The 26,371-nt window shown below is 38.6% G+C and overlaps 1 protein-coding gene across 2 annotated transcripts; it reads right to left on the bottom strand.

Annotated features, from left to right (window-relative positions):
• Positions 1-10,588: 10,588 nt before the first annotated feature.
• On the bottom strand, positions 10,589-25,359 carry LOC128360589 (heterogeneous nuclear ribonucleoprotein L-like). Of its 2 annotated transcripts, none has more exons than XM_053321049.1 (14): positions 25,260-25,359; positions 23,177-23,292; positions 22,744-22,981; positions 22,365-22,452; positions 21,992-22,086; positions 20,175-20,247; positions 16,222-16,254; positions 15,353-15,424; positions 14,411-14,658; positions 13,872-13,993; positions 13,178-13,379; positions 12,984-13,041; positions 12,275-12,385; positions 10,589-11,289 (listed from the first exon to the last, which is right to left on the bottom strand). In XM_053321049.1, exons 1-14 carry the CDS (start codon positions 25,335-25,337, stop codon positions 11,231-11,233), a joined length of 1,593 nt encoding a protein of 530 aa, XP_053177024.1. In that variant the 5' UTR covers positions 25,338-25,359; the 3' UTR covers positions 10,589-11,230. The 2 variants fall into 2 exon arrangements, with proteins under 2 accessions (XP_053177024.1, XP_053177026.1); XM_053321051.1 differs by having other exon boundaries at positions 10,589-11,284; positions 12,273-12,385.
• Between the last annotated feature and the right edge of the window lie 1,012 nt (positions 25,360-26,371).

The following is a 26,371-nucleotide window of genomic DNA, read 5'->3' on the forward strand; positions in this document are numbered from 1 at the left end:
ATGGTTGGTCTTTCTCATCCTACCTATACATATATGAATACAAAGAAAAAACAGTTTTTGCAATTTGATGGTATTCAATAAATATCACAGGTGGCCTTACTTGAATGAAATCGTTTAGATTTAGATAGATAGATAGATAGATAGATAGATAGATAGATAGATAGATAGATAGATAGATAGATAGATAGATAGATAGATAGATAGATAGATAGATAGATAGATAGATAGGTAGATCTGTCCCTTCGACAGCAGAGCTGTAGCAGCCTATGTGAAGGCGTCTTCTTCCTCCCGAAGTCGATCACCATCTCTCTGGTCTTGTTGATGTTCAACCTCAGGTGATTCTGTTTGGACCACTCTACAAAGTTGTCGGTGACCTGTACTCCCCCTCCTCTCCCTCCTTTATACACCTGACAACAGCTGAGTCATCAGAGAACTTCTGCAGGTGACATGACTCAGAGTTGTACTTAAAGTCAGTGGTGTATAAGGTGAAGAGGAAGGGAGAAAGCACAGTCCCCTGTGGAGCTCTATCACTGACCACCACATCAGACAGGACACTGCCCAGGCGGACAAACTGTCGCCTGCCTGTTAAGTAGTCAGTAATCCAGGAGATCACTGCGTCGTCAACACCTATCACCCACAGCTTCTCACCCAGTAGCAGAGGCTTCCCTTCCAAAGGAATATTTGAAAATGTACCAGGCCATTTTGTTGTAAGTTGTGATAAAACAACAAATCCTTTAAAATCTCCATTTCCAAATGGTTATTGGGAATTTACCTGAAATACATAGTGGATGCTCACATAAACCTGTATTAACTTTTTTTGGCCACTTGGGAGCAGAGCAACCAACTTTAAACACAACACGTCACTGACACGTTATAAAGTTGATGCAGCAAACTTGGACTGGAGCACACAGGTGCCTATTTACAAATCCAGCAGACTTGATTTTTTTCTGCTGGAAACAACACTGATGAAAGCACGGAGAGTGGACCAGGGGCCTGTTTCAGGAAGCAGGTTTAACTAACTCTGAGTTAAAACCTTTACTCTAGGTTGACCAACTCTGAGCTGTCAAATTCAGAGTTTTCGGTTTCAGAACAAGTGTTAACAGTTAGTTCAATCAACTCTGAGTCAAAGTAACTCTGAGTGAAGCTTCTGCATGAGGAGATACCAAGCCCTCATCAATGGAGCACAGATAACATGATTCACCATGACAACAGGAGAAACAAAGGGCTCAGTCCTCCCACTTCTCCCCAAAGGATTTAGAAATATTAATGAATACATGCAGACGATGAGTATATTTAAGAAAAGTATTAATGAAAAAAAGAGAAACATTTTGTGTCAAGTGGTCGACTTATTCAACATTTATATTCTGTGTGTGTGTGCGTGGCACATTTAACATTCATGCAGACCCCAACAGGTACAAAACATAGGCCTACTTGGCAGCAACTGAATATGAAAAATAAAAATATAGCTCAAACAAGTAAGGTATTGATTACAAACAATTGTGGTGTTTTTTAGCCTGCCCTATCTCATTAAACAGCATTTAAATGCTACATTCAACATGTTATATATATTTCAGTAGTTGATCTTCTAAGCAAAGAAGAAAGTCAATTTTTCAGCCATCCCAACACTGCCAGTATTTAATATTGTCTATTTGAAAGCAACACCTACATGCCTTTATACATACAACACTAAAAAAGTAAACGTTTCAGTGAAATAGTGAAATTTAGTTTTATGTTTGGGCACTTGGCACTTTCACCGTAATTTAACAGTAGCGAACCAGCGACATTGCCACTGTGAAGCATACGCAGTAACCACTTGGCTATCAATCACCTTCAAATATTGCCTTTGTGACAGCCCAACAGACGGTTGCCTTGGAAACATGAACTTGAACAGAGAACTTATTCTGAACTGAGAGCATGTCCATGTGGTGTCGTACAGACGATACGAGGGCTGAGAATATTGTTCAGATAAATTATCGATTGTACAAAAAAATGGAAACACTCAAACAGAACATCATCAGAGAATGATAAAACATTCTAGCAGGGTCCAATCACCCTCTGACGGAGATTTGTGATTCGTATTTGTGCTTCAATATTAACTGACTCTTTAAGAAAAGGACACACCATGTCTGACACCTCCTTCAGTCTGCGGGCTTCAACTAAAAAGGAGGAGAAACTCAGGGTTAGTTGAAGAAAACCTGCTAGCAAGCAGGTTAGGTTCACGGAGTATGTTGCCAGAGTGACTGACTCAGAGTTAAGCTGAACTGGCTTTGTGAAACCTAAAAAACAGAGTTTCTCAGAGTTCTCACTAAACCTGCTTTCTGAAACGGGCCCCAGAACAGTGAAGTTGCAAGCTGGAAAACCAAAACAATGAGCTAAAAGATGCTGAAACGCTCCATAGCGTTGGGTGATTATTTTCTGTGTGTACATCACTACAAGTAACACCTGTTACATTACACAGAGCAATTTAATCTGCTGCACATATAAAAATATCAGTTCAGACAGCTGTAATCAATTTCACCTTTTTAAGGATTTTATATTATTATAACTATTATTGTTGCCTATCCTGATAGCAAGACATAAAACTGGTGTTAGTTCTGGCATTAAAACCCATCTAATCCAATTGACTATCTGTTTCATGATTCTGAAGAAAGGTATTGGGGTGGACTGGTAATGAGCAAATTAATCACCATAGCAACCCAGTCCAGGGAGGCTCTGGAAATTTCCTCTACCACACAGCAGAAAGCCTCAACAGTTTCAGTTACTGTGAAAGTTCACGTATTGGGTGTGTAGATGATAGAAAGGAAGCAGGCTAGTCAGTCAGGCTTAGTATGGAAACTTTGGTCATGCTAAAGTCAGTGGTTTGTGCTAAGTTAGTCCCTCATTGCATCTTTGTTACTATGTGGATTTTTTTAACCTTTATGTTGCACACCCAGTATTGAGTGTATGAAGATTTATGTATAATTTGTGTGAATATTCACTCACGGCTAATCATTGAGAGTTAGTTACTTTTGTCTTTTATGTTTGTCAAGTTAAGTCAAGTGCATTCTTATCTGTATAGTTTAATTTTTATTTGTATTTATTGTGTGTGTCTTGTGTGTAACCACATTAGCATGACTCTCCAGTTAACACCACACACCCACTAGCATGAACCCCTCTACCCCCTGCTTGGGGTCTCAGATGGACAAGACTGAAGGACTGTAGGAGACTGTGCCTTAAGCCTTCAGTTTTTCAGTTCAGTTTTATAAACCACCAGTCTCTGTGTCCTGACTAGACACACACAACATTGGTCAACAATCCCGAGTCAGCTAAATCCTTAAGTACAAACTCCTAACTTTGTGATCTAAAAATCGCTTGCTAAATGGATGGATGTAAATTGACCCAAGCCCTATTGCCCAGTAATGTTGCATGCTAATTTGATCAGTTAGTGCCAGTCATCCATGTATCCTTTTCTGTCACCACCTACTCCTTAACCCCCGCACCTCCATAGTACCCACCAAACTTCCTAATTTTTCTCAGCTTTGTCTGTGCAGAGCCTCCTATTGTTATCTGCCATCTTTATTCAGATACAATACTGAGGTTTGATTCTCATAGTCTGTGCTTTCACAAGGTAAACACTGAAACAACACTCAAAGCCGATGAACAACTATCCCCCCTGCCTCCATTAAGCAAATCCACTTTCATTGTTTGGCGCAGTCTTTTAAAGTGACACCATATCTGATACACATGCACTGATCAAACAGTTTAATTTAATAACATTTTAACACACACTTGTGTACTGTGGTTCACTTAAAGCAATTGCCAATCTTCATCTTTTGCATAGTTTGCACGTCCATAACTATTAACTCTCAATCAATCATTATTATGCAGTAAAGCCAGCTTTGAGTGTACAAATATTTTTCATCCCTAAGGTTTTATTGCACAAAATAGTACATGTTATATTATATTTCTAAATTCTGGTTTTAATATTACCAGGACACTACAAACATTTAATCAAAGCTGTACTAGTTTAAGAATTACAACGCACTCACCTCAGTTCATACTCTTAGCTTCTTTCACTTTAGTTTTTGCTGTCACCACAGTTTTAAGCAAAGTCCCACAAGTGCAGAGGAACACCACACACGTGCATTCATATAACAGCTTAGACAATTAACCACAACTTGTCTGCTGAGGAGAGTATCATAGCATTCTTGTCTGCATCACAAAATTATAGAGTCTTCACGTATGTCTGTCCCTGGATTCTTGTCTCTGACTAGCTCCAGAAAGAAAAATAACAGCCAAGATATGAGTGGAAGAAGGACGTTGTTGAGCTTAAATAAGAGTCTGGTTGACACTGAACGGCTAAACCATGAGGCAGAAGAGATCTCGTCTTTGCTCCCCTACAGTCTTGTGCCCCTCCTTACCCCCCATTATCTCATGGTGCATTGATTCACTACAATAGAGCTGCATATATTACCAGCTAGGGTGTTCAACTTAGGCCTTCCCAACCCCCCCACCCTCTATCCATCACTCTCTTTTCCTCAGAAAACAAAAAAGTTTTTTACAATTGCAAACAACACAACCCCTTCCTCTCTCCCTGGTTACCCACAAACCTAATGGCAATGTAAAGTAGGGCATCAGTTGCTAGCCAACGCAATAGGGATAGTGTTGAACTTAGAGGTGGAGCCAACATGGTGGCTAGGGTGGCACCCTTTTCCTGATTACCCTCATGTAACAAAATTTAAAACAAGATTTTGATGATGACTTTTATAATGGTAAACAGACAGACCAACTTCATAGATAAGTTATACTACACATCTTTTAAATCAGACTTCTGGTGGCAGGAGTGGAATATACATTGAATCAATCTGGGTAAATGTATAAAATGCAAGGTACAGCTGTAGAAAATGGGGAATGTATTAGTGTATGGCGTGATAACTTGTCCGTCATACCGTAGCAGCTGAAAATGAAAATGATTTCAAGAAAAGAGTGGGGACCCTGTTATAAGGGTGTAGCTGTGTTGCTTTACAGTTTTGTCTACAGTATGGTGTATATAGTCTTAAATGTTCCCCTTGCTAACCACAAAAACAAAAGTCTGTCTGGCAATACAGAAAGTGAAAGTATCAGTGGGAAACTTGACTGCCCAGCCAAAAAATCAATTAAATATATACAAAAATTAATATTTATTTATTATTATACTACTTATGCATTTGAACCACAGCTATTTCTGAGTCACTATCCTCTAACACTTAATTGTTGTGCTTCACTTGTAAGTCACTAAAAAAACCAACTGTCAAATGAAACATATTTGTAGCATGTACAGTAACTCCAGCAATGCATCTACTTGCATAAAGGACAAGTCTGAGGGATGATGACTCTGCTAAACTAGTGTGCTTACTTGAGGAACTGCAGAGAGGATAGTATATGTTTCCAGTTCACCTGCGATAAGACAACCTATAGTGTCTGTCAGTGTTGATACCGAATATGCTGCAGTTGTCTGTCACATAAACCACAGTAAAAGGTCTCACATACTCTTTCTGGCTAACCATATCCTCATTCAGCGGAGCTGTTTGTGCAATCCTTCTGTATTCTTTGTAGTCATACAACAGTTAGCTCTAACAGGGGGGCATTAAAATGTAGGCTTTTTGCTGTCCTCGCTTGGTGAAAGCTATCATCACTGCTCACAATGCAATGCATTACTTTCAGCAACAGGGATGGCAGGCTCCTCTGGATGCAGCAGGTGCAGGTAGATGGAGCGCTGTCCCATCTCCACCCAGTTACTGTGGCTATAGAAGTCCTGACATAAGACAAAGCATTATTATTTCAACATGTCAAGTGCTGCTGTGTACCTGCAGGGAGTGAAATAGCTGGCCCAATCTGTGACGGGCAATTGGGTAGTTTTTAGCCTGCACTAAGATCAGAATCTCAGCCCATAAATCCCGCAGCAGGACCATGGCACTGTCCACATGCTCTGAGTGGTACACTGGGTTGGACTTGGTGGAGTTCAGGAAGTCCATGTCCGCGTTGGAATTCACCACTTCTCTCACGGATCTCCAGAAGCTACGGCCCAGTCTGGTCTGGGAGGAAAAGCATCAAATTTTTACCAGAGTTAGAATGAGATGTTCTATGTTCAGATATTACATGAAATATAAACAAACAAGGAGAGCAACAAAGATTCATTGAAACTCTTCAGTTTCTAATAAGGTGGCCTTTAAACCCTTTGTGTAAAATATACCAACTTTCTTCACTATTGACATTCAATCAATTTTATTTTATAACATTTGGTATTTTATATTATTATCATTATTATTATTATTATCTGCATGGCTTTCCTGGGGGGTTTTCAAGAAAGCGGGATATGGAAAACTCAAGAGTATGTTAACCCTGAGATGAGGAAACTCCGTGTTATCCGTTCCAGAAAGAGAGGTAAGTGAAACTCTGAGTCAGTCACCATGGTAACTGACTCTGTGAACATAACCTGCTCGCTGGCAGATTTTCTTTAAGGAAACTCTGAGTTTCTACCTGTCTCCCCCTACCGGAAGCAAGCTACCAGACATGGATGGTCCGTTTCTACGCAATCCGATAGATATTGAGGTAGAATTAATTCACAATGCCTTATGTCGGGTCCGGAGATGCAGTATCACTGTTCATTACACTCAATCAGTTCTTAACATTCTCTGGCCATATCTGCCTTCTTGTTGATCTTATTTTTAGGAAGTATTTTATTGTACACATCGTCACATTTTAGTCTCAAAATCAATTACTCCAATTTCCAACATTTTACACTATTTTACTTATTAAAGCCTACATATTGATGTAGGCTTTAATAAGTGAAATAGTGTAAAATGTTAATCTACTAAGCAGGATATTAGATAAGAGGACATATGTTAAACAGCTTTCTGTTGGGGGTTTAAATTATAGTACATGTTGAAATAGCCACTGAATTCATATTTAATTTGTTTAATAGCGTACGTCATCTATGAATATAATCAAAGCGAGGTACAATCATGGCACAGCAAAATGTGCCTTACTTTTCTGAATTATCTTTTTTAAATTTCATTTCTAGCTGCTTCCAAATACGTTACACCACTTTTTCACCTGTATTCTACAATTTTAAGTGACGTAAGTTAAGTCAGTGCAGTGGTGCATTAATATTCGCCACAGGCCTGCAGGGGGAGCTCCTGTTCCAGTGAGGTGATGTAACTCGAGCCTGTTTTCTCAGTAGTTGCTATGGTGAATCAAGGTATCGGGGCTCCATAGACGATGGCTTTTTATAGTGGTCGCGCACGCGCCAAACTCAAGGTGAACATACTCAGAGTTGATTGAACTAATTCAGATCAGCTGTTCTGGAACCAGAACTTCCCATCTCAGAGTAAGTCAACTCAGAGTTCAGGGTTAGACTCAGAGTTTGTTGAACCTCCTACCTGGAACACCCCCCTGGTGTTTTTTAGTGCCCCTCAGAGTGTCCAGGGTGACATTGAGGATGGCCTGCTCTGTGATGTAGGCTACTGGTGTGTGTACGAGTCCCAGGACAGGCAAAATGTTGGAAGGAAGTCATTGCACAGTAAAGCCAGGAGGAGAAGGTACACAAGAATACACCAGGATTCTGAGAGACATTTTTGAAGTTGAGTTTAATTTTTTCATGTTGCACACGAACAGAATGAGTCTCTAACATGTTTTTAAAAAAGTTTTGAACAAATGAGGTCTGTAAAGCAAGAACCCATGTTTTATGTTGTCATGACCTCAAAGAGGTATGAAAAGCAAAATAAAGGTTTTTTTAAAAATAGTACTTTCTTTGTGTGACCTACTGACCTAAGCAGGCTAGTCAGTCAGGCTTAGTATGGAAACTTTGGTCATGCTAAAGTCAGTGGTTTGTGCTAAGTTAGTCCCTCATTGCATCTTTGTTACTATGTGGATTTTTTTAACCTTTATGTTAAAGATTAAAAAAACCCGCAACTGGGTGTATGAAGATTTATGTATAATTTGTGAATATTCACTCACGGCTAATCATTGAGAGTTAGTTACTTTTGTCTTTTATGTTTGTCAATTTAAGTCAAGTGCATTCTTATCTGTATAGTTTAATTCTTATTTGTATTTATTGTGTGTTTCTTGTGTGTAACCACATTAGCATGACTCTCCAGTTAACACCACACACCCACTAGCATGAACCCCTCTACCCCCTGCTTGGGGTCTCAGATGGACAAGACTGAAGGACTGTAGGAGACTGTGCCTTAAGCCTTCAGTTTTTCAGTTCAGTTTTATAAACCACCAGTCTCTGTGTCCTGACTAGACACACACAACATTGGTCAACAATCCCGAGTCAGCTAAATCCTTAAGTGCAAACTCCTAAGTGTGGATGTAAATTGACCCAAGCCCTATTGCCCAGTAATGATCAAACAGTTTCATTTAATAACATTTTAACACACACTTGTGTACTGTGGTTCATTTAAAGCAATTGCCAATCTTTATCTTTTGCATAGTTTGTACATCCATAACTATTGAATCTCAATACAGTACATTAATAGTGGGTCAGATTATCTTCACACCAAATTTCCTTTATCATTATCATGCAGTAATGTCAGCTTGGAGTGTACAAATATTTTTCATCTCAAAGGTTTTATTGCACAAAATAGTGCATGCTATATTATATTTCTAAATTCTGGTTTTATATTAATAGTAATATTACCAGGAAACTACAAACATTTCATTAAAGCTGTATTAGTTTAAGAATTACAACACACTCACCTCAGAAAGTTTTTGCTGTCACCACAGTTTTAAGCAAAGTTACCCCACAGGAACACCACACACGCGCATTCATATGACAGTTTAGACACTTAACCACAACCAGTCAGCTGAGGAAAGTATCATAGCATTCTTGTCTGAATCACAAAACTATTGAGTTTTCACATTTGTCTGTCTTTCGATTCTTGTTTCTGAAGAACTCCAGAAAGAAAAATAACAGTCAAGATATAAGATTTGGCAGCTGGAACCTCTCCGCAGCACATGGGTTCCAGCTTCTCTGTTGACTCCTCACATCTCGGCAAAAATGAAACTATTTGGGAGTGCTGCTGTGATAGGCCCTGTTTAAAGCCAGTTTAAAAAGGTGTGTTTTTAAGAGTGATTTGAAGGTAAAAGGTCTCTGATGGGTTTGGGGAGTGAATTCCAGAGGGTGGGGGCGACAGCGGAGAAGGCTCTATCCCCCCCAAGTTCGGTGCTTGGTCAAGGAGATTTCCCTCTGAGGACCAGGGGCCAGGTTGTTAAGTGATTTGTGGGTGAGCAGGACAGGAGGATTTTGAATTGTATATGGTGTGAGATGGGGAGCCAGTGCAGTTTTTGGAGGACAGGGGTGATGTGTTCTCAGGAGCAGGTGTGGGTGAGCAGGCGGGTAGCGGAGTTCTGAATGTATTGTATGTATTTATTTATTGTATTTTATTTTATAAAGCAGAAAGAAAAATATCTTAAAAACAAGAGTATTTGATGGAGACATGTCCTTTAATGGTGAGAAACACACAGAGGTTATGACTATCAGTCATGGCATATAGACCACATTATATTTTCATTATAGGTGATATTCTGAATCAGAAGGCTATTGTTTCAACCTATATGAGTAGTTTAAATACAGGTAAACCAATTAAAAGCACATACTTTTGAACCTATGAATTGCAAGAAAAGCTGGGATTATATTTAGCCTTGTGAAACGCCAAGTCAAATACATCAACTTGCTGAAAAAAATCAATTTCATTCATTTTGTAATTATGGCTGGGGTATATTTCTACAGAACATACCAAAAAGGTGTTTTGCGTTCGCTATTATCCTATTTTGTGTTGAGAAGATCATCATTTACACTCTTTAGGAGAGTTTTAAAGACTTAACCGATGTTCTTCTCTTCTGTCTCCTTCACAAATAATTAAAATCGTAAAATAGTATTTTGACCCTGCGTTTGTTTGCGATATTAAGGCGAATTGCTTCAATTTCCGAACAACTGGGTGGTTTGTGTGTGCTCCCATGAGGGGGGGGTGGGGGGGGTGCTTAATACCTGGACAACACAGAATAATAACACGTCTATCGCTTATCATGTCTACTTTTTATAAAGTCTCAGAGGTTGAAAAAGTAAAGTCTTCTGAAAAACATACATTCAAGTTAAGTACAGACACCCGGAAAATCTACTTACGTACAGTAACTAAGTACAAATACTCCGATACTTCCCACCTATGTTCTGGACCAATCAGAAGGCTTAATTGTCTACAGTCAGCCACGTGATGCCAGGAGTTCTATGATTGGTATCCACGGTGACACTGACTCTGGACCAATCAGAACCCGTAGCTATCTACAGTGACTGTAGACTTAGCACTTTTCCTCAAATGTGGGATCCTTAAACTGAATAATAATAATAATAATAATAATAATAATAATAATCAAATTTGACCTCAAAACAGCCTCAGTGGACAAACACACAAAATTGTAACTTTTTAAGATATACATTTTTATTTTTGGCATTTTGGGCCACTTTAGGAAAAGTCATCAAATTTCAGGGTAAAATACTTTCAGGGTATTTTTACAGTTGTCAAATGTGACCTGATCAGGATGTAGGGGTTAAATATGGTGATAGTAATAAGTCATCCATCAAATGACCTTTGTGTTGACAAGTCAATTCAGTCAATTCAGAAGAATGTCACAATGAAGTCAACTTTAATTTTTTTGTTTTTTTTATTATTATTTTCTTACAACAAAACATTCTCCATCTGCATATCAGACACTGAGACTCTGAACTCAATAGGCAGCAATTAAAATAACTAAGAAAAAAAAATTGCGCTATAATAAAAGTTCAAAAGACAACATCTTATACAAAAACCATGTTGTCCACTGCCACTGACCCACCTGAGCATAAAATCAATTCTTTCAAATACACTCTCTCACATCAGGCTACTGTATAAGCATAATACAAAAAGTAAAAAGGACAACTGAACATTGAAGACACACGGGTACTGATACTCTATAAACCACATCTGGGGCATAAATATCAAAAACATTTTTAAACGCTTGTTAGACTTTTGATTAGTCTGCTTAATATACCAAATATTACAATTTTTTAAACTTTGGGGATCAATTGCATTGTGAAAGATTAAATGTCACAGTAATTGAGGTGGGTTTTTTGGAAAATAAATGTTCCCCAGCTGTGTCGCAAGCAGTCATGGTCTTAAGGACATATGAATATGAGAATAGTGGACCAATTTTTCCAGGACAAACGGTGTGCTCAGTTAGCGTGCTGAACGGTGGAGAAGCACAGTTTGAGGGTGTACGGGTACGGACCAGCTAGAAGAAAGAGAAAAATTGGGAGACATGACATGTATAATAACCAAATATTTTTTATACATCTTAGTATAAATCTACTCTAGTCCAAGTTACTCGAGTGGAAACAAACAAAAGAACAGTTTCCAACTTACTAAACTGTAGCAGTTAGTAGTTTGATTGTCATTATATTGAGTGTCAGACAACAATATAACCACATTTAGATAACACTCCCTGAGCCATAAGAACATTTAAGACTAAAATAAAACATCTATAAAAAGAGCAATATGTAATGTAAAAAAAGTGCAAACAGCAGCAATGCTTGTTGTAACATTAGGCCAAACTATAACGATAACTATAAATGTATAGTTTTATATATAGTTCCAACAAATGGCTTGACTGATCCCTGAAATATTTTGTAATATATTCTGATGAGTAAAAAACAGCGAATGTCTATTTCATTTTGATGTATTTAAGTTTTTGAGTTTTGTGGCAAAAACCTGGAAAAGGCGGTAAGGTGGTTTAAAGTGGGTTAGCTAACAGCACTGTGTGAAAAAACACCTGGCTCTCTCTTTCATCTATGTAAATTGTTTGCATTTAAGCAGAACAGACGCAGGCGCCCTCACTGACTCACCTGACAAAAAACAACAAACAATAATTGAACCAGGTTGAACTTTTACTGATGATGCAGTTCACTGTCTTCTGTGCATTGCATCATAGTTAAAAAACACTTAAAGCATGATTGCATCATACATTACTTTGTAATGTTGACAGTATGTTTTTTTTTTAAAAACCACAAGAACTTTGTGGTGGAGGATAAAAGACTTAGTAGTTAATCTTATCTTCCAGTATTATAAACCACAGTGGAGCGTGTCTGATTAAAGTACCATGTAGTTTGAAGACTTATCAGGCTCGTGCATTTCTAGGCTGTTTGTGGGCTCTTTTAAAAGACTTTGTTTATTTAGAGATTTCCTGCATCACAGGAGGCTCACAAGGACAATCCACATACCTGCATTCTTCATCTGGTAGTGGTTCATCATGGCCAGTGCCTCCATGGCATCGTTAATAGACTCCCACTCTAGAAGGCCTGAAGCACTTCGGTCGCTGGGAGCTGCACCGCCTGGCGGGATAGAAACACACAACATCAGCGTGTGTGGTCTGAGGATCTCTGGCGTATTACAGGACTTCACATTTGTCTACATAAACCCTTACATTCTGTTCAGGATCACATATGACCCATTTTTACATTTGAGAGGTGTAAAAATAACACACATTTATTTTAGCTGGAATTTTCCAAATGGGGACCCATAGTATATAAAGATGGAAATAAAATGTATCAACTTTTAATGTTTGTGAAGCTGATACACATTTTTATATATGCAAATGTACAAATTTGACCTGTACTTTTTTTTAAATCCCAAACTTCTAGAAAATGTTCTCCTGGACTATAAAATAGTGGTTGTGAATGTTTTAACCCTTCATGATTCATTTAATATTTATGAATGACTGATGGGGTATTTATGAATGTGAATTGGTGTAGAGACTTATTATGAGTCAGTATGTGAGGGTTAAGCTTGTTTTCTTAAACCGCCTGATACTAAAACACTACACTTCAATATGTTTGGTTTTACTATATTTACTATCATTTTTTTATATATTCAGTGACAACTATAACAACAAGAATATATACTTTAATAAACAGAATGACAGCAGCTTACTCTTTCCTGTGAACATTTTGACGTTTACGGGACACTTGACACCAATCTCATCACAAATCTGTTAAAAAAAAAAAAAGCACAACATTTATTAGTGACTGTATGTGTATGTAAGGTTGGCTATAAACATTTTATGGCAGTAAATTAGCAGAAAGTGACGTTTTAATGTGAAATAAAAAAAACCCCTTTCTACACACTTGAGAGAAAACCTCTGGTGTGACATCTGGCTGTGCATTGAAGAAATGCAACACATGGCTCGGGTGCTGGATGCGGTTTTTGGCCGCCTGTTCCGGTGAGGTGAACCGGTTGTTCCTGGAGCCGTGAAAGTCCTTGAAACTGCTTGAGCCGTCGTCCAGCTCATAGCACTGACCGGGAACGATGGCTTGCTGCTTGGACACGCTGTAATTAAAGTTACATTTTTATTCACTCTATAAAAAGGAGAGACTTGTGTACATATGTGACACAATGCAGAAAAGTGTCACATGTGAGTGTTGTACCCATATAATATATCATGAGACATAATGCAAAAGCAGGATTTTACTGTTGTAGTTGGTTGAAATCATTATAGTCCCAACTGCTGATTATCATTCTTACTTTAATTATTAAGTTATGGTTATGTAAAATAATCAGATAAGAAATTATGATAAATAACAAATTGAACAAATATAATTACTCAAATCAAATTTAATGCCTTAACTCCTACAATTAGGATTTTGACCTTGAATAAATTAAATAAATACATTTAAGACATTAACACTTTTTAAGATCTGTGGGGATCCTGCTCAGAGTTGCCATCCTCATTGCTTATAGTTTAAACCGTGCGCTAGTTCAGACATGGACACCGGACATGCTTTTGGGAGGGGGTTGGCAGGAGGTGGGGGATGAACTCACCACACGTTGAGTTTCTGCCCGAAGAGGAAGTTGTTATTGAGGTGAGTGATGGCGCGGTCCACGGCGTAGCAGTCTCCCATTTCAACCATGGCGGCTCCAGGTTTACTCTTCATGAACTTTACCTACAGAAAAATGTAACAAGAGAGCAGTGATTAAATTTCTAAAATACACACAGTGCCAACCTGCCCTGCCCTAAAGACTCACAAGATTAATTTAGACACAACAAATGAACAGCAGAGTTTGAGTGTGTGTGGAATGGATGGACACACTCAAAATTAATATCTTTGGCAAATCTCCACCGTCGTCTCCAAAAAAAACGGATTAACTGGTTTCGAGTTTCTGCATGACTAACTTATGACAGTCATCTATTATATCATTCTGAATGTAACCGTGTAGCATTCCTCACTCTGCTGGTAACTTTTAGATTAAGAAATAAAAGATTAAAACACGCTTATTAGAGCAACATTTAAGTATAACTACTAATTGAACCATTCATTAAACAACTGTAGCTTGTCCTCATGAGAAAAACAAACATGTACCCTCTCTACGTTGCCATAGAGACAGAAGATATTGAAGACACGGTCGGCGTTCATCTTGACCGGGTCCAGTCCGTACACCATGACCACCGGAGAGTCGGCGTGGGCACCGTACTCGCCAGGAGGAGGTGGAGGGGGTCCGTAGCCCGGCCCGTAGCTTCGTCCTCCGCGCCCTCTCATAGGCGGACCCATGCGGCGACCCTCGTAGGGTGGGGATCCGTAGCTCTCGTCATAGCCGTGGTAACCGCCACCTGAGGGGTGAAGCGGGGGACCAGCGGGTGAGAGATGGAACAGTTAAATTACTGATCAAACAGGGTGATGTCAGCTCAGTGGAGGCTTTGTTTTTGGTCAGTTTTGTCCTTTTATTATAAATCCTGCATTTTTTAATTTTTTTTTAAATGGAGTCAGTTTAGAAATTACAACACAGCACCACTTAACTGCCACTGTGTGGAGGACCCATTTATATGTTCAGATTAATTAAAATCAACTGTCTACACAGAATATTTATTTCACACTTAAAGAAATATTTTAAACCTTTTGCTGTATTAAAACAAAAACAAAAACCATATTTTGTATACACATGCTGGGGACAGGGGTGACATGTCCCCTCCACTTTCAAATCTGTTTATCGTTATTATTTTTTAACTGCATAGCATCATCTCCACAAACAATCACTGTTCTTGAAAGGTATACAGTGGTCTACATATGAAAAAAAAAAAATCTGCCTTCATTACATTTTCACAAATACACAAAAGCTTTCACAATTCTGCAACTGGTTTAAAAGAAACTTTGGCCTCTCTGAGATAATCCAGTCCAGATTCTAATCAGTCTATGTAGGTAGTACTATACTTCTGGCAGAATATGTCATTAACAACTTCATTCTTTCTTGGATTTTATATCACTAGTCCCTAAATGTATGTATAAATAATATATTTACAGCCTTACCGTACTCTGGAGGGTGATCGCCCAGCAGAGCAGGCTGTCTCTGGCGCTTGTTGGGGTTGGCATTGACATCTTCTATGAAAGGAGAACAAAAAAAAAAAAAAAACGTAGAGGGGAAAAGGTGGAGAAAAGAGGGGAGGGGGGCAAAGTGACAGATAAATATGACAAGAAGACACCCAAAAAACACAAGACTGGCTATAAATCACTACATGACCATGAGATGCATTTATTTATATATTTAAAAAAGATTGCTTGATAGAAAAAGCTGAAGGGTGCACATCTTATTGTTTTATATTCCAACATAGTTTGAAATGTGGTGTTTATTAACTGTAACCTGACACTGCCGCCAGACGTCACACCATTTAAAAAATAAAAAAAGTAGAGTGCTTTGTCAGGGCAACTTTAAGAAAAAGGATTTAAAAATGAATACAGACGCATGCATCTCAAGATTCATTCTTGCCTGTAAGAGCCATACCAGCCCGAAAATACAACCCTCTATCACACAGTATGTACCAGGCATTAACTTGAAATTATCTAGTGATTATCCCTCTGTATTAAAATGTGTTGAGGGTTATGGGGGAGGGGAGGCATGGGGGTGGAAAGGCTGAAATTGAACCCCGCCCAAAGACAGACAAGCACAATCCCAGTATTTAAAAAAACATCCACATGGATAAAAAGTACTTTAGCATATAAAAGTGGAACAAAGGGGGGAAAGGGGAGAGATGAGGAGGATGCTGAATATCTAGGGTAAAAAGTATTTTTTTTAAAAATACATATATAAATCTAACAAAGTCACTCTTTCTTGTTAAGTATCACAAAATGGCTAATTTAGTTTTTTGATAAAATAAAAAGGTTTGTACGCTCACACACACCTGCATTGCTCCCATTGCCATCTGCATCACCATCTGTACAGGTACACAATAATCATACACAATCAGAATGGAAGCCAACATAATAAAATATTTTTCATTAAATAAAAGGATACATTTGTTTCCCCCCGCCCCCGGGCAAATGTGAAATAACCCCAGTTTAATACCAAGAAAACCTCATGAGCTGCCTAAATTCATGTATATTTATTTCATCAAGATAAACTGCAGAGAAAAAATAAATTTACTTGGTGGGTTGGTACCTTTGTATATCACCAACCACGCTCTTTAAAATGGCATTTTAGCAGCTACATTTTTTTAAATTCTTTTTGAAAAAGCAGGTTGTATATTTTTGACAAGCAGCAACTGGATGAAAAGCCTTTGTAGCTTCTGTGACACTTAATAATAATAATAATAATAAATAGGGTGGGTTACAGATCAAGCGTACCCTAACATTGAATACTCAATTTACTAAATATGGAGGTATTTCATGGCCCTTAGAAACATTTGCACGCCCCACCCCACGATAGATTTACAACCCCCACCCCCCAAAAGTCCAGGGAACCGCACAGACAAAGATTCCTGATGATGGCTCTAAATTGCCAAAATAAAAATAAAAATTAGGATTGAGAAGACATGGTGAACAAAGTAGGTTTTTAAAAGTGACGTTAGAAAAAGCAGGAACCCCCCTCACCCCCCACCCCCAAAACAATCACCCTCTTGCAGAGAGAGAGAGACAGATTAAGCCTGTACCGGAGGAAGAGGGGGAACAAACAAACAAAAAACCCAACAACAAGAATAAACAGAATGAGCTCATGTCAGTCTTGTGTGGCGATGTTGGGTGCTGGACTTTGGGATCATGTGGTGCTGTGCAGTTATGTTCCCCCCTGAGGAGGGTCTCGATTTACTTACTGCATGCTTTACAAACAGTGGGAGGAAGACATTTGCTGCAGCAGTTCCACCACTGTCCACTCTCAACTCATTTCATCCCATACTCTTATCCATTTCCTCTTTTGGGGGAGACAACTCTCCAACCCTCAGGATCGATTCCTGGTTTTATCAAGCTGAAACGCCCACTGGTGGGGGTTGGGAGGGGGAGGGTGAGGCCGTTTTCCGTCCTTTTTGTTCCCATTTTGGAATAGTCCGCTTAGCGCCCACTGGTAGGCCTCTTGAGGCTGCCATAGAGCACATTTCAGTTGGGAAGCTGGCCCCCTCTTAGCCGCAAATAGCCAAACCTGCATCACATGGAAGGTGTTACACAGGTTCTAGAGACTTTCAAATATTAAAAAGAAAGAAAGAAAGAAATAAGGAAAGGAAGAAGAAAAAAAAGCGGCACTCAAAATAAAAACAGGGAGGAGATAGCTAGAAAGGGATGCATGTAATAAAATCAGAAAAAAAGGAGTGAGGAAGGAGGGAAAAGATGAGATGAGCAGAAAGAGCAAGAGAGAAAAGCTGAAATCCATTTTTTTTTAAAAAAGGGGGGGGAACAAAAAAAACGAAAAGAAAAAAAAGAAAAGAAAATGGGCCTGACTGGGCTCTCTGAGTGTGCTTGATGGTGTTGTCAGCAGTGTCTTGTCTTCATCAGTTGTCTTGTTCAGTACAAGGGGGAGAAAGGGCCGACTGGTTAGTATCAGTGTGGCTTCTCATCAACATCACCATGTTGTAGTTGTACTGAGATGATGTCTGTCACTACTTCTGTGTCTTCTCTTGTATCAGTCTCTTTCCGTTTTTTTGGGGTGGGGGTGTAGACAGTGGAGTGAGGAGGGAGGTGTGTAGTTGCAAGCTTTTAGCCTGCTTCAATGTGTGATTCACTTGTCTCAAATAATGAACAAAAAAAAGTAAAAAACAAAAATAAAAAAATAAAAAACCAAACAAGAGGGACCAAGTGTAGCTCAGTGCCCAAACCTCCCCACCCCCTCTAGAAGTGTGAAGCTGTCATCGTGGCTCTTTGTGTAGGAATGCGGAGATGTTGAGGAATGGTGAGTGTTTTTATCTGTCCTACATCGTCATGTAGTTTATCCCCCGTGTATCTGACAGTGGTGGTTGTGTCCTCACTGATGGAAGTGGATACTTGTTGAGTGGTGGTGGTGGTGGTAGTGGTGGTGGTGGTGTTGTTGTTGTTGTCAGCATGTATCTGACTCTCCCTCTCCCAGCACAAATTCCTGTGTATTTTGCTTTTTTGTAAAAAATTGCTGAAATTACCTCTTTTTTTATATTAAAAAAAATTTAAAATTAAAAAAAAAAGAAAGAAGAAGAGATCAGTTGTTAAATGGTAATGGAGATAGCCTATTTTTACTGATGCTGGTCCATGCCTCTGTTCAGTTTCTCACAAATCAGTTTTCAATCCAAGTATCCAAAAACAAAATTTAATAGTAGAAGTTAGGTGACATTGGTAAAGACCAGGATCAGCCTTTGTGGCGAAGCAAATATATTCCCAGTGATTGATTTGGTCTGTTTTTTACATCAATTTAAAACTTTAAAAAGTTAGTGCAAGTTTTACCAACTCTGCAGAAGTGACAGGTGTAGCGAGGAAGGCAGGAACGAGAATGCTGACACCAAGAAAACCGCTGCACTAAGCGACAGGTTGGTCTCCATAACTGACATATGCGGGAGGGATTCTTCAGATGTGACAACACTGGTATCACACCGCTCAGATAACAGCACGTCTGTCTGAGGTAAATCACCTGACTGCTGAACAAAAAAATCCGTGTGCAAAAAGGCGTGAGTGATAAATTAGTTTAAGGCGTTACCACGGTTGATTTTAAGGAGCTGTAGCTCCATTTTGATGCATTCAACTTGCACTATGGTATATCTGCAACGAAGCAAAATGCATTGTGAATCAAATTTCTCAGTTTAAAAAATGGACAGCAACACATACGTATGCCTGTCCTTGACTCGAAAAAAAAACAAACTGTGCAACTCCTCATATTCTTGTATTACAAGGATGTAGAGCAAAACAGTAATAAGTATTAATCTCTAATTTGGTCTTTTTGTGCAGGAGAAAGAAAGAAAAGATGTCAGACAGAAAATCATTGATGTCAATCCATCACATTTATCTTAAAAAAAAAAAAAAAAAAGTATGCAAAGCAGGAAAAAAAAAAAACACGACGTCCGGCTTATCATTGCAGTCTTCTGTAAATACGTTGAGAGATATGTGAACAGTAAACTCGCCACTGAACCATTTCACCCTGACAATGTCATCAAGGTAGCAGGTGACAGGATTTATCAACATTGAAAATCAATGTCTCACACCCGCATAACTTGAACCCACTTCATGGGATCAAGTTCTCCGGAGTGACTGCATGCCACAAAGAAAAACGGAAGAGGACTTGCTGCTAGCCTCAAGATACAGACGGGAACACGCATTACAGTTTTAAAGTGTCACACATCATTCCGTTAAGGTGACTACCTGCATATGCAAGATACACTGCATTACTGCGCACGAGTTGTGACATACATCTGATCTCGACCTTATCTTCTCTGTCTGCAGACGCGTTCCTGCCATTCCGACCACAGCTTGATTTCTGCACGTTTTAGTTTCTATAGGATTTTACTGTTGGGTTGTTAAGAGCTTTAAAAAAAACTTTATTCACATTATCCCCTTATTTTTCTTTCCCCTCAGCATTACACTCCTGCATATGAATCTTGATTATAGTGTGTTTTGAGAAGTGTTTGAGCGAGACCCAAAGCAACCCCTTCAGTCATAATGCCACACCGTCTTCCCAAAAAAAAAAAGAAATTGCTTTTTTTTAATTATTATTATTATTATTATTATTTCAGAATAATCTAAAAAAATAAAATTAAATGCATTTAGTAGCATTATCAATGAAGGATGTTGCCTCCATCTCTCCAGCAGTATGTTTGCCAAACCTCCCCACAGTAGTAGTAGTAAGGGTCCTAAAACAGGTTTATCCACTACAGAAGCATGTGAGGCACTGAGCCTGTGATAGAAGTGTTACCTGGTCCTCCCAGGTTGGGGTTTGTGTAGTCCCAGGTGTCTTGGTCATTCTTGAACACATTCAGGCGAGTGGGCTGAGGGGAAAACACAACAACAAAACAAAAAATGATTGATATGAACGCCAGCACCCATAACAACACAAACTAAATTCTCAAGCTGGCAAAGACAAAAGATGAGATTGTCATTCGGTTTGTTTATGGTATAAATATTATGCTGCGTTAGCATCATATCTTACACTACCACAGAGTCAGACTGCTGCTATTCTCATCTACATCAGAGGTTCCTTTTAGTTCAAGGGCCACATACCGCTGAATTTGATCTCAATTGGGCCGGAGCAGAATAACCAGTGCATAATAACCTATAAATAATATAAAATATTGTATATAACTTTACTAAAATAAACCAACTATTTATAAAACAGATGTACAGTCTGAGAGGTTTTAGGAAAAATCAGTGCAATTTTAACAATAGAGTATTTTGCACAGAAGCTGCTGATTGACAACATATTGTATAATGTTCAACATAAGAATGTTTTAAATAATGACCAAAACAAATATTCAATGTTTTTTTTCAGAGAATTGTTCTCTGGTCAGGGTGGAAAAACCTCTAAAGTAGCACTTTTACATGAAGTCTGCTCCTCAATTTAATTTGTTCCTGAAACTTGGGAGTCATGCTTTGAAAGTTATCCAGTGGGCCGGATTAGAGGCCTTGGCAGGACTCCCCTGATCTACGTCAACAAATTCAGAAGGAAATAAATGTGTTCTTGGAAAATAAAAAAGTAGGGCTGCAACCATACTTGATAAATCAGCGATAGATGTAAAGGGCAGAAAAAAAGTCTGCACACTGTTGCTCCCAGTGCAGGTCTAGTTTAATTAGTTTAATCTAGTTTAATTACATTACACCTGCATTGGGAGCTTCAGTCTGATTTTTTTTGGTTATTTGGTCCAATACCTGTTTAAAAAAAAAATTCAAATGTGCACACCTACCACATAACTTAAATCTTTGTCCCAAAAATTAAAAGATACAACTAAAATGTAGCTAAATCTATACATTTTAAATCAAGGCAATGTTTGCACGTCTCCTGACTGGGAAGAGACGACGTGACCACATCACACCAGTTCTGGCCTTGTGCCAGTTTCAGGATCCAGTCCAAGATTTTATCACTTGTTTTTAAAGCTTTAAATGGACTGGCACCACCCTATCTATCTGAGCTGTTGCACCGTCACACTCCAGTGAGAGCACTGAGGTGAACTAAACAGATGCTCCTGCAACCAGCTCCAAACTCGTGGAGCAGTCTAACATGTAATCTCACCTCTTTGCATTGGCTTTTAATTCAAGTTGAGCTTGACATCCTGACTTTTACTGTGTAATTATATTTTGCTTTTATGGTTAATGTTACTCATAATTGTTGTGTTTTAAGCTATTACAGCACTTTGGTCAAGTGAGGTCGTTTAGTAAATGCGCTATATAAATAAACTTTGACTTGACTAAAGACCAAAGTGGATTTTTCCTCTCTTTTTTTTTTAGTCCTGAAACTCAACGATATTCAGTTTAGTATCACAAATAAAATGCAGCTAATTCTTAAAATTGTATCAAGGCAATGTTTGCGTAAAAATAATTCAACCATTAATTATTTATCAAGATAGTTGACAGTATATATTCTGTCAATCAACAAATGTGTCAGCAGTATAATAAAAAGGAGGATTCAAGTCACATGAAAATATGAGAACAACATACAATCTATTCTTCCTTAACTCTGACTATTGTGTTGGTTTGCATTGTGTCTATTATGCATGTTGTTAATGAACTTTGAAATACCTTGGCATACTCGATCTTCAGCGTGCAGCAGCCAGAGTAGATGTCTGCTCCGTTGAGTGATGCCTTGGCACGCTGAGCGCTTTGCACAGAGTCAAATGTGACGACAGAATTAAGGGAAAAAAACCCACACACAAGGAAGTCCAATCACCCATTAAATTTGACAGGAAGGTGCATGAAACATAGCCACGTCTGGGAATGTGTTGGGGAGTTTCAAACAGACAAGACAAATTCTTATCATAAAAAGGACACCAAAAACACCAGTCTGTCAATTCAAAGTCATACCATGCTAATAAATCACTGGTGTGTATAGTCATAAACCGGTAAACTGCACTCTGTAGTCAACCATAATATAGTAGCCCAACAGAAAAAGGATATTCAACCATCGCCTGTACACCGTTCTTCCTGAAGATGACGATTCTCTGCACAGGGCCACAGTTGTTGCAGATAGTGTAGAGAACATCCTGTGAAAATGTACCAAGTTTGAGAAAAGAAAACCACACACATACAATACAGAAACACAGAGACTAATGCTAAATCTGATCTGAGATAAACATGCAAACAATGGTAGAGGTATAAAAGGGTCATTTAATTTACTGTGAATCAAAAACAGCTAAGAAATCTTCATGCATCTTATAATTTGATTTTGACAAAGGATTTTATTTGATCTCATCCAGTTTTTCTATCTTATGTTCCATGTTTTTATAGTTTAAATGATATACTACTTTTATTTTAACCCAAATCTTTGCATTTACCGTAGTGATGGGGTAGATTGGATTCATTATTGTGAGGAGGAGGACGTTGTTCACACTTCTCGAGTCGTCAGAGTCTCCTGGCCTGGAGATCTTCTGGCTAGTGGAATAGTTGATGAAGGCTGGGTGACCAGCGATGTAAACTTGGTTGTCTGCCGCGTAGGTTACCGCTGTGGATGATCCATTCATGTCTTCATACTCCACCAGTGCCTGACGCTTCTTCGGCATCACCACCACATAGCTTATAAAAAACACACAAAAGTGACAGAGATAAATGAGAGAACAGATGCTGTGAGTGCAGCTTGTTGCAAAATCCTATTCATAAAGTTAACGTATATGAACCTGCCCTTGTGTTCCAGGTAAATAATGCCATTATTCTGCACTGTGAGCATGACTTTGTTTTGTTTGCATACTCTCCACATTCCTTGGTTTCTACCTGATAGCGCCAAATTCTTGCAATGCCTCCACGAGGTCGGCCTCTGTAACACCGTCCACTAATCCCCGGACGTGCACCACCACGGATGGGAGGGTCTTGTGTGGATCCTCATAACCCTGAGGCAAAGAAAACATACAATTATGAGTACAACAACATGTCTGATCTTTAGGCATTTTTATGTGCAAGACAAGGAGGGGGTAGTTTTCTCATCTGCAATCATGTTGTCCTATTGAGTTAACTACCATGTGTTACACTAACAATTACAGGTGAATGTAGGGCTGGGATATTAAATGAATAATAATCGAAACCGACATTTAGAAACTCTAATCAACTTAATCTTGCTCATGTCAATTAATCATGGTGTTCACTGTTGCCATGACGGTAAAGGTTGCATATCTTTAAGGAACTTTTTATACTTGGCAAGGGGCAACAAGAGAAAATTGGCTTCTCAGGTAAACTAACGTATGTATCTGAGTTTCTGTTAATCAGGTAGCATTGCACACCTCATAAACCCAGGACCGGGTATCAATTCTCGAAATAAACCTATACAAAGCTGTATCAAAACGTCTCACGTCAAACGATACCTGCAATCGATTCTTGTTGCACCAAGAAGCAAGAACTAAAAAAATGAGGGTTTTTACCACCTAAATATTATGCAAGCACACATTTATTGCACTTTCGTGACTTATTTGCAAGAGCATACATCTATGCACATACATGGATTAACAAGTGTGTGTGTAATGTATGCTGTGACTCACATGCTGATTGAGCATTTTGTATTTAATAAATATGAATAATTTGAAAACTTTAAAATGAATCTGTTTTAAAAAATAAATAAAGTCATCTAGATGTGGAGAAGTGGGTGCATTTTATACAATATAATGCTTCTATTCACATAATGGGGTATCAAATGAAGTACTCAACTAGTATCGGTATCACTTTACGGGTATTTGCATTGGTACTTGTATTGTAATTTGTTTAAACGATACCCACCCAGCCCTATATAAACTAATGAAACAAAATAGAGAGAATAAATCCAACAAGATGTTAAAGTCTCAGAAACAATTAAAATAAATAGATTCAACAGTTTCTAGTGTTTATTATTCTGCATTGGAAGTCATGCAGGGTGAAAAATAAACTGTTTTAATCCATTGATCAAAAGGCTACTGAATGTTTAAATTTTAACCAGCCACTCAATTGATTACCGTTGTCTTTGGTGTTGGCTGTTAAATGAAGCAAATCTACCGACAACTTTTATATTATATCAGCATTAGGCTGCAGCTAGTTTTGTGCCTAACTAATCTCAGGTGGCTTGGTGTAGCTGGGGAGAGGGATGAAGGGGAAATGGAGTAGGTAATTACGAGGGGGGGGGTATTGTTGCAAATATTGAATCCGCTCATTTCCAAAACATATCGTATCATAATGTGTATGTGTGATAAAAGTTCAACGTCGTACCGCATTAAAACAAAATAGCTTTGAGTGATTTGAATCAAGGCCGGTTTTAACACCCTGATTAGCTCACAGCTAGCACGCGGCTAACGATACCGGTGTTATGTCGAAGTCTGTTCCCCCGTCCATATGTGTTCCCCTAGCTCTATAAACCCCCAACCAGTCGTCTACTGAGGTGCTTAACCTTAACCCAAGTTAACCGGAACCCACAATCAGCAAACCGTAACCATAACCTAACTCCAACCGCTGATGCGGTGTTATTAGAAACACAATTGTAACATGAGGGGGCATTAATCTAGGAGGAACGGACTTCGACACAACACCGGTAGGTAGAACAAAGCCGGGCCGAGGCGAGGCCAGGCCCGGCTAGGGGGAAACATGCACACTGTAGCGTACGCCATAGATATATAGACGATACATTATTATCCTCACATGTACATTATAAAACACTAAACTGAAATAATACATAAAAGAAACAAGCTATGCGCTCATTCAGGTAGATTTATTGAGCTGCGTCGTGACATTTTTTTTTCGTAACGCGCATCTGAATGAATTAAAGTCAATCGAGAACGCGCAAAAAGAGCCGTTAAACTCGTCTCCGGTGCAGCTCACACACGCTAACAAACAAACTCACCGTGGCCATTCCGTCGGTTTTCTGTCTTTTCGTTGCCCTGCCGTCTTCGCTGTAGTAACGGCTCGCTGCAGTAGCCATGTTGTCCCCGGTTAAAAAGGATGATGGTAAGTGACGAGCAATTGAAAATGGACGGAAAAGTCAAGAGAAACGAGGCACTGCTTCTCCACGCCCACTACGACCGTGCCGTGTGCCGTGATTGGTCCACACACACGTCAATCTATTTTTGACTTGAGTGACAGCCAATAAGGAGGCTAGAAGTGTAAAGACGCGTACTCTCGTCGAAATTAAAAGTTATATAATGAATGTACATAAAGCAGATAAAGGCACATTTCTGCAAAATTACTAATTATATAAATGACTGGAGGTGTACTTAAGGCTGATGCTGTTGGACATCAGTGCTGGGAAGGTTACTTTGGAAATGTAGTAGGTTACAGATTACTAGTTCTATCTATCTATCCTATCCTTAAACCAATTACTTCAAAGTAATGCAACATATTACTTTTGATTACTTTTCTAATTTTTAAGTACGCATTAAGCCCACCAAAGTTCAAGTGTTTTTCATGGATACTGACATGATTGATCATGATCATTTCTTATAAAGTAAGATGTATCTCTCATTTGAAAATGTATTCATGAGTTCATGTAGATTTTGGAATATAAAATAAAGATATATGAAAAAAGTCAAGTCTGGCATGGGCTTAATTTGTACTGTGACACAATTTAAGTCCATTTGTGCTCCAAATAAGCCCATGTCATGATGCATTTACAAAATACCAAAAAATAGTTTTCAAAGAATTAAAAACAGCAATATATGTATTCAGTAACAAGTTAAATGTTAAACTAGGAAAAACCCCTCCTGAGCAAAATCTTAAAGGTCTGACTTCAGAGGTACCCCCCTTTGTAATCAACATTTTCATAACTGTAATTTAAATACTTTTTTTCAGTAACTAGTTACTCAACATTGCTAGAAATAAATAGCTTTTTTCTTTTAACAAAAAACCAAACACATAAACACTGTGTTGATTAGTGTGACTCTGAAGAGTATTTGAGCTTCATAGGTTAGTTTTTCAGCTTATATCTTGAAATCCATCCATTCTTCTTTTTAATAAATG

Source organism: Scomber japonicus, chromosome 6 (assembly GCF_027409825.1).
Source record: "Scomber japonicus isolate fScoJap1 chromosome 6, fScoJap1.pri, whole genome shotgun sequence".
In the NCBI taxonomy this organism is placed as follows: domain Eukaryota; kingdom Metazoa; phylum Chordata; class Actinopteri; order Scombriformes; family Scombridae; genus Scomber; species Scomber japonicus.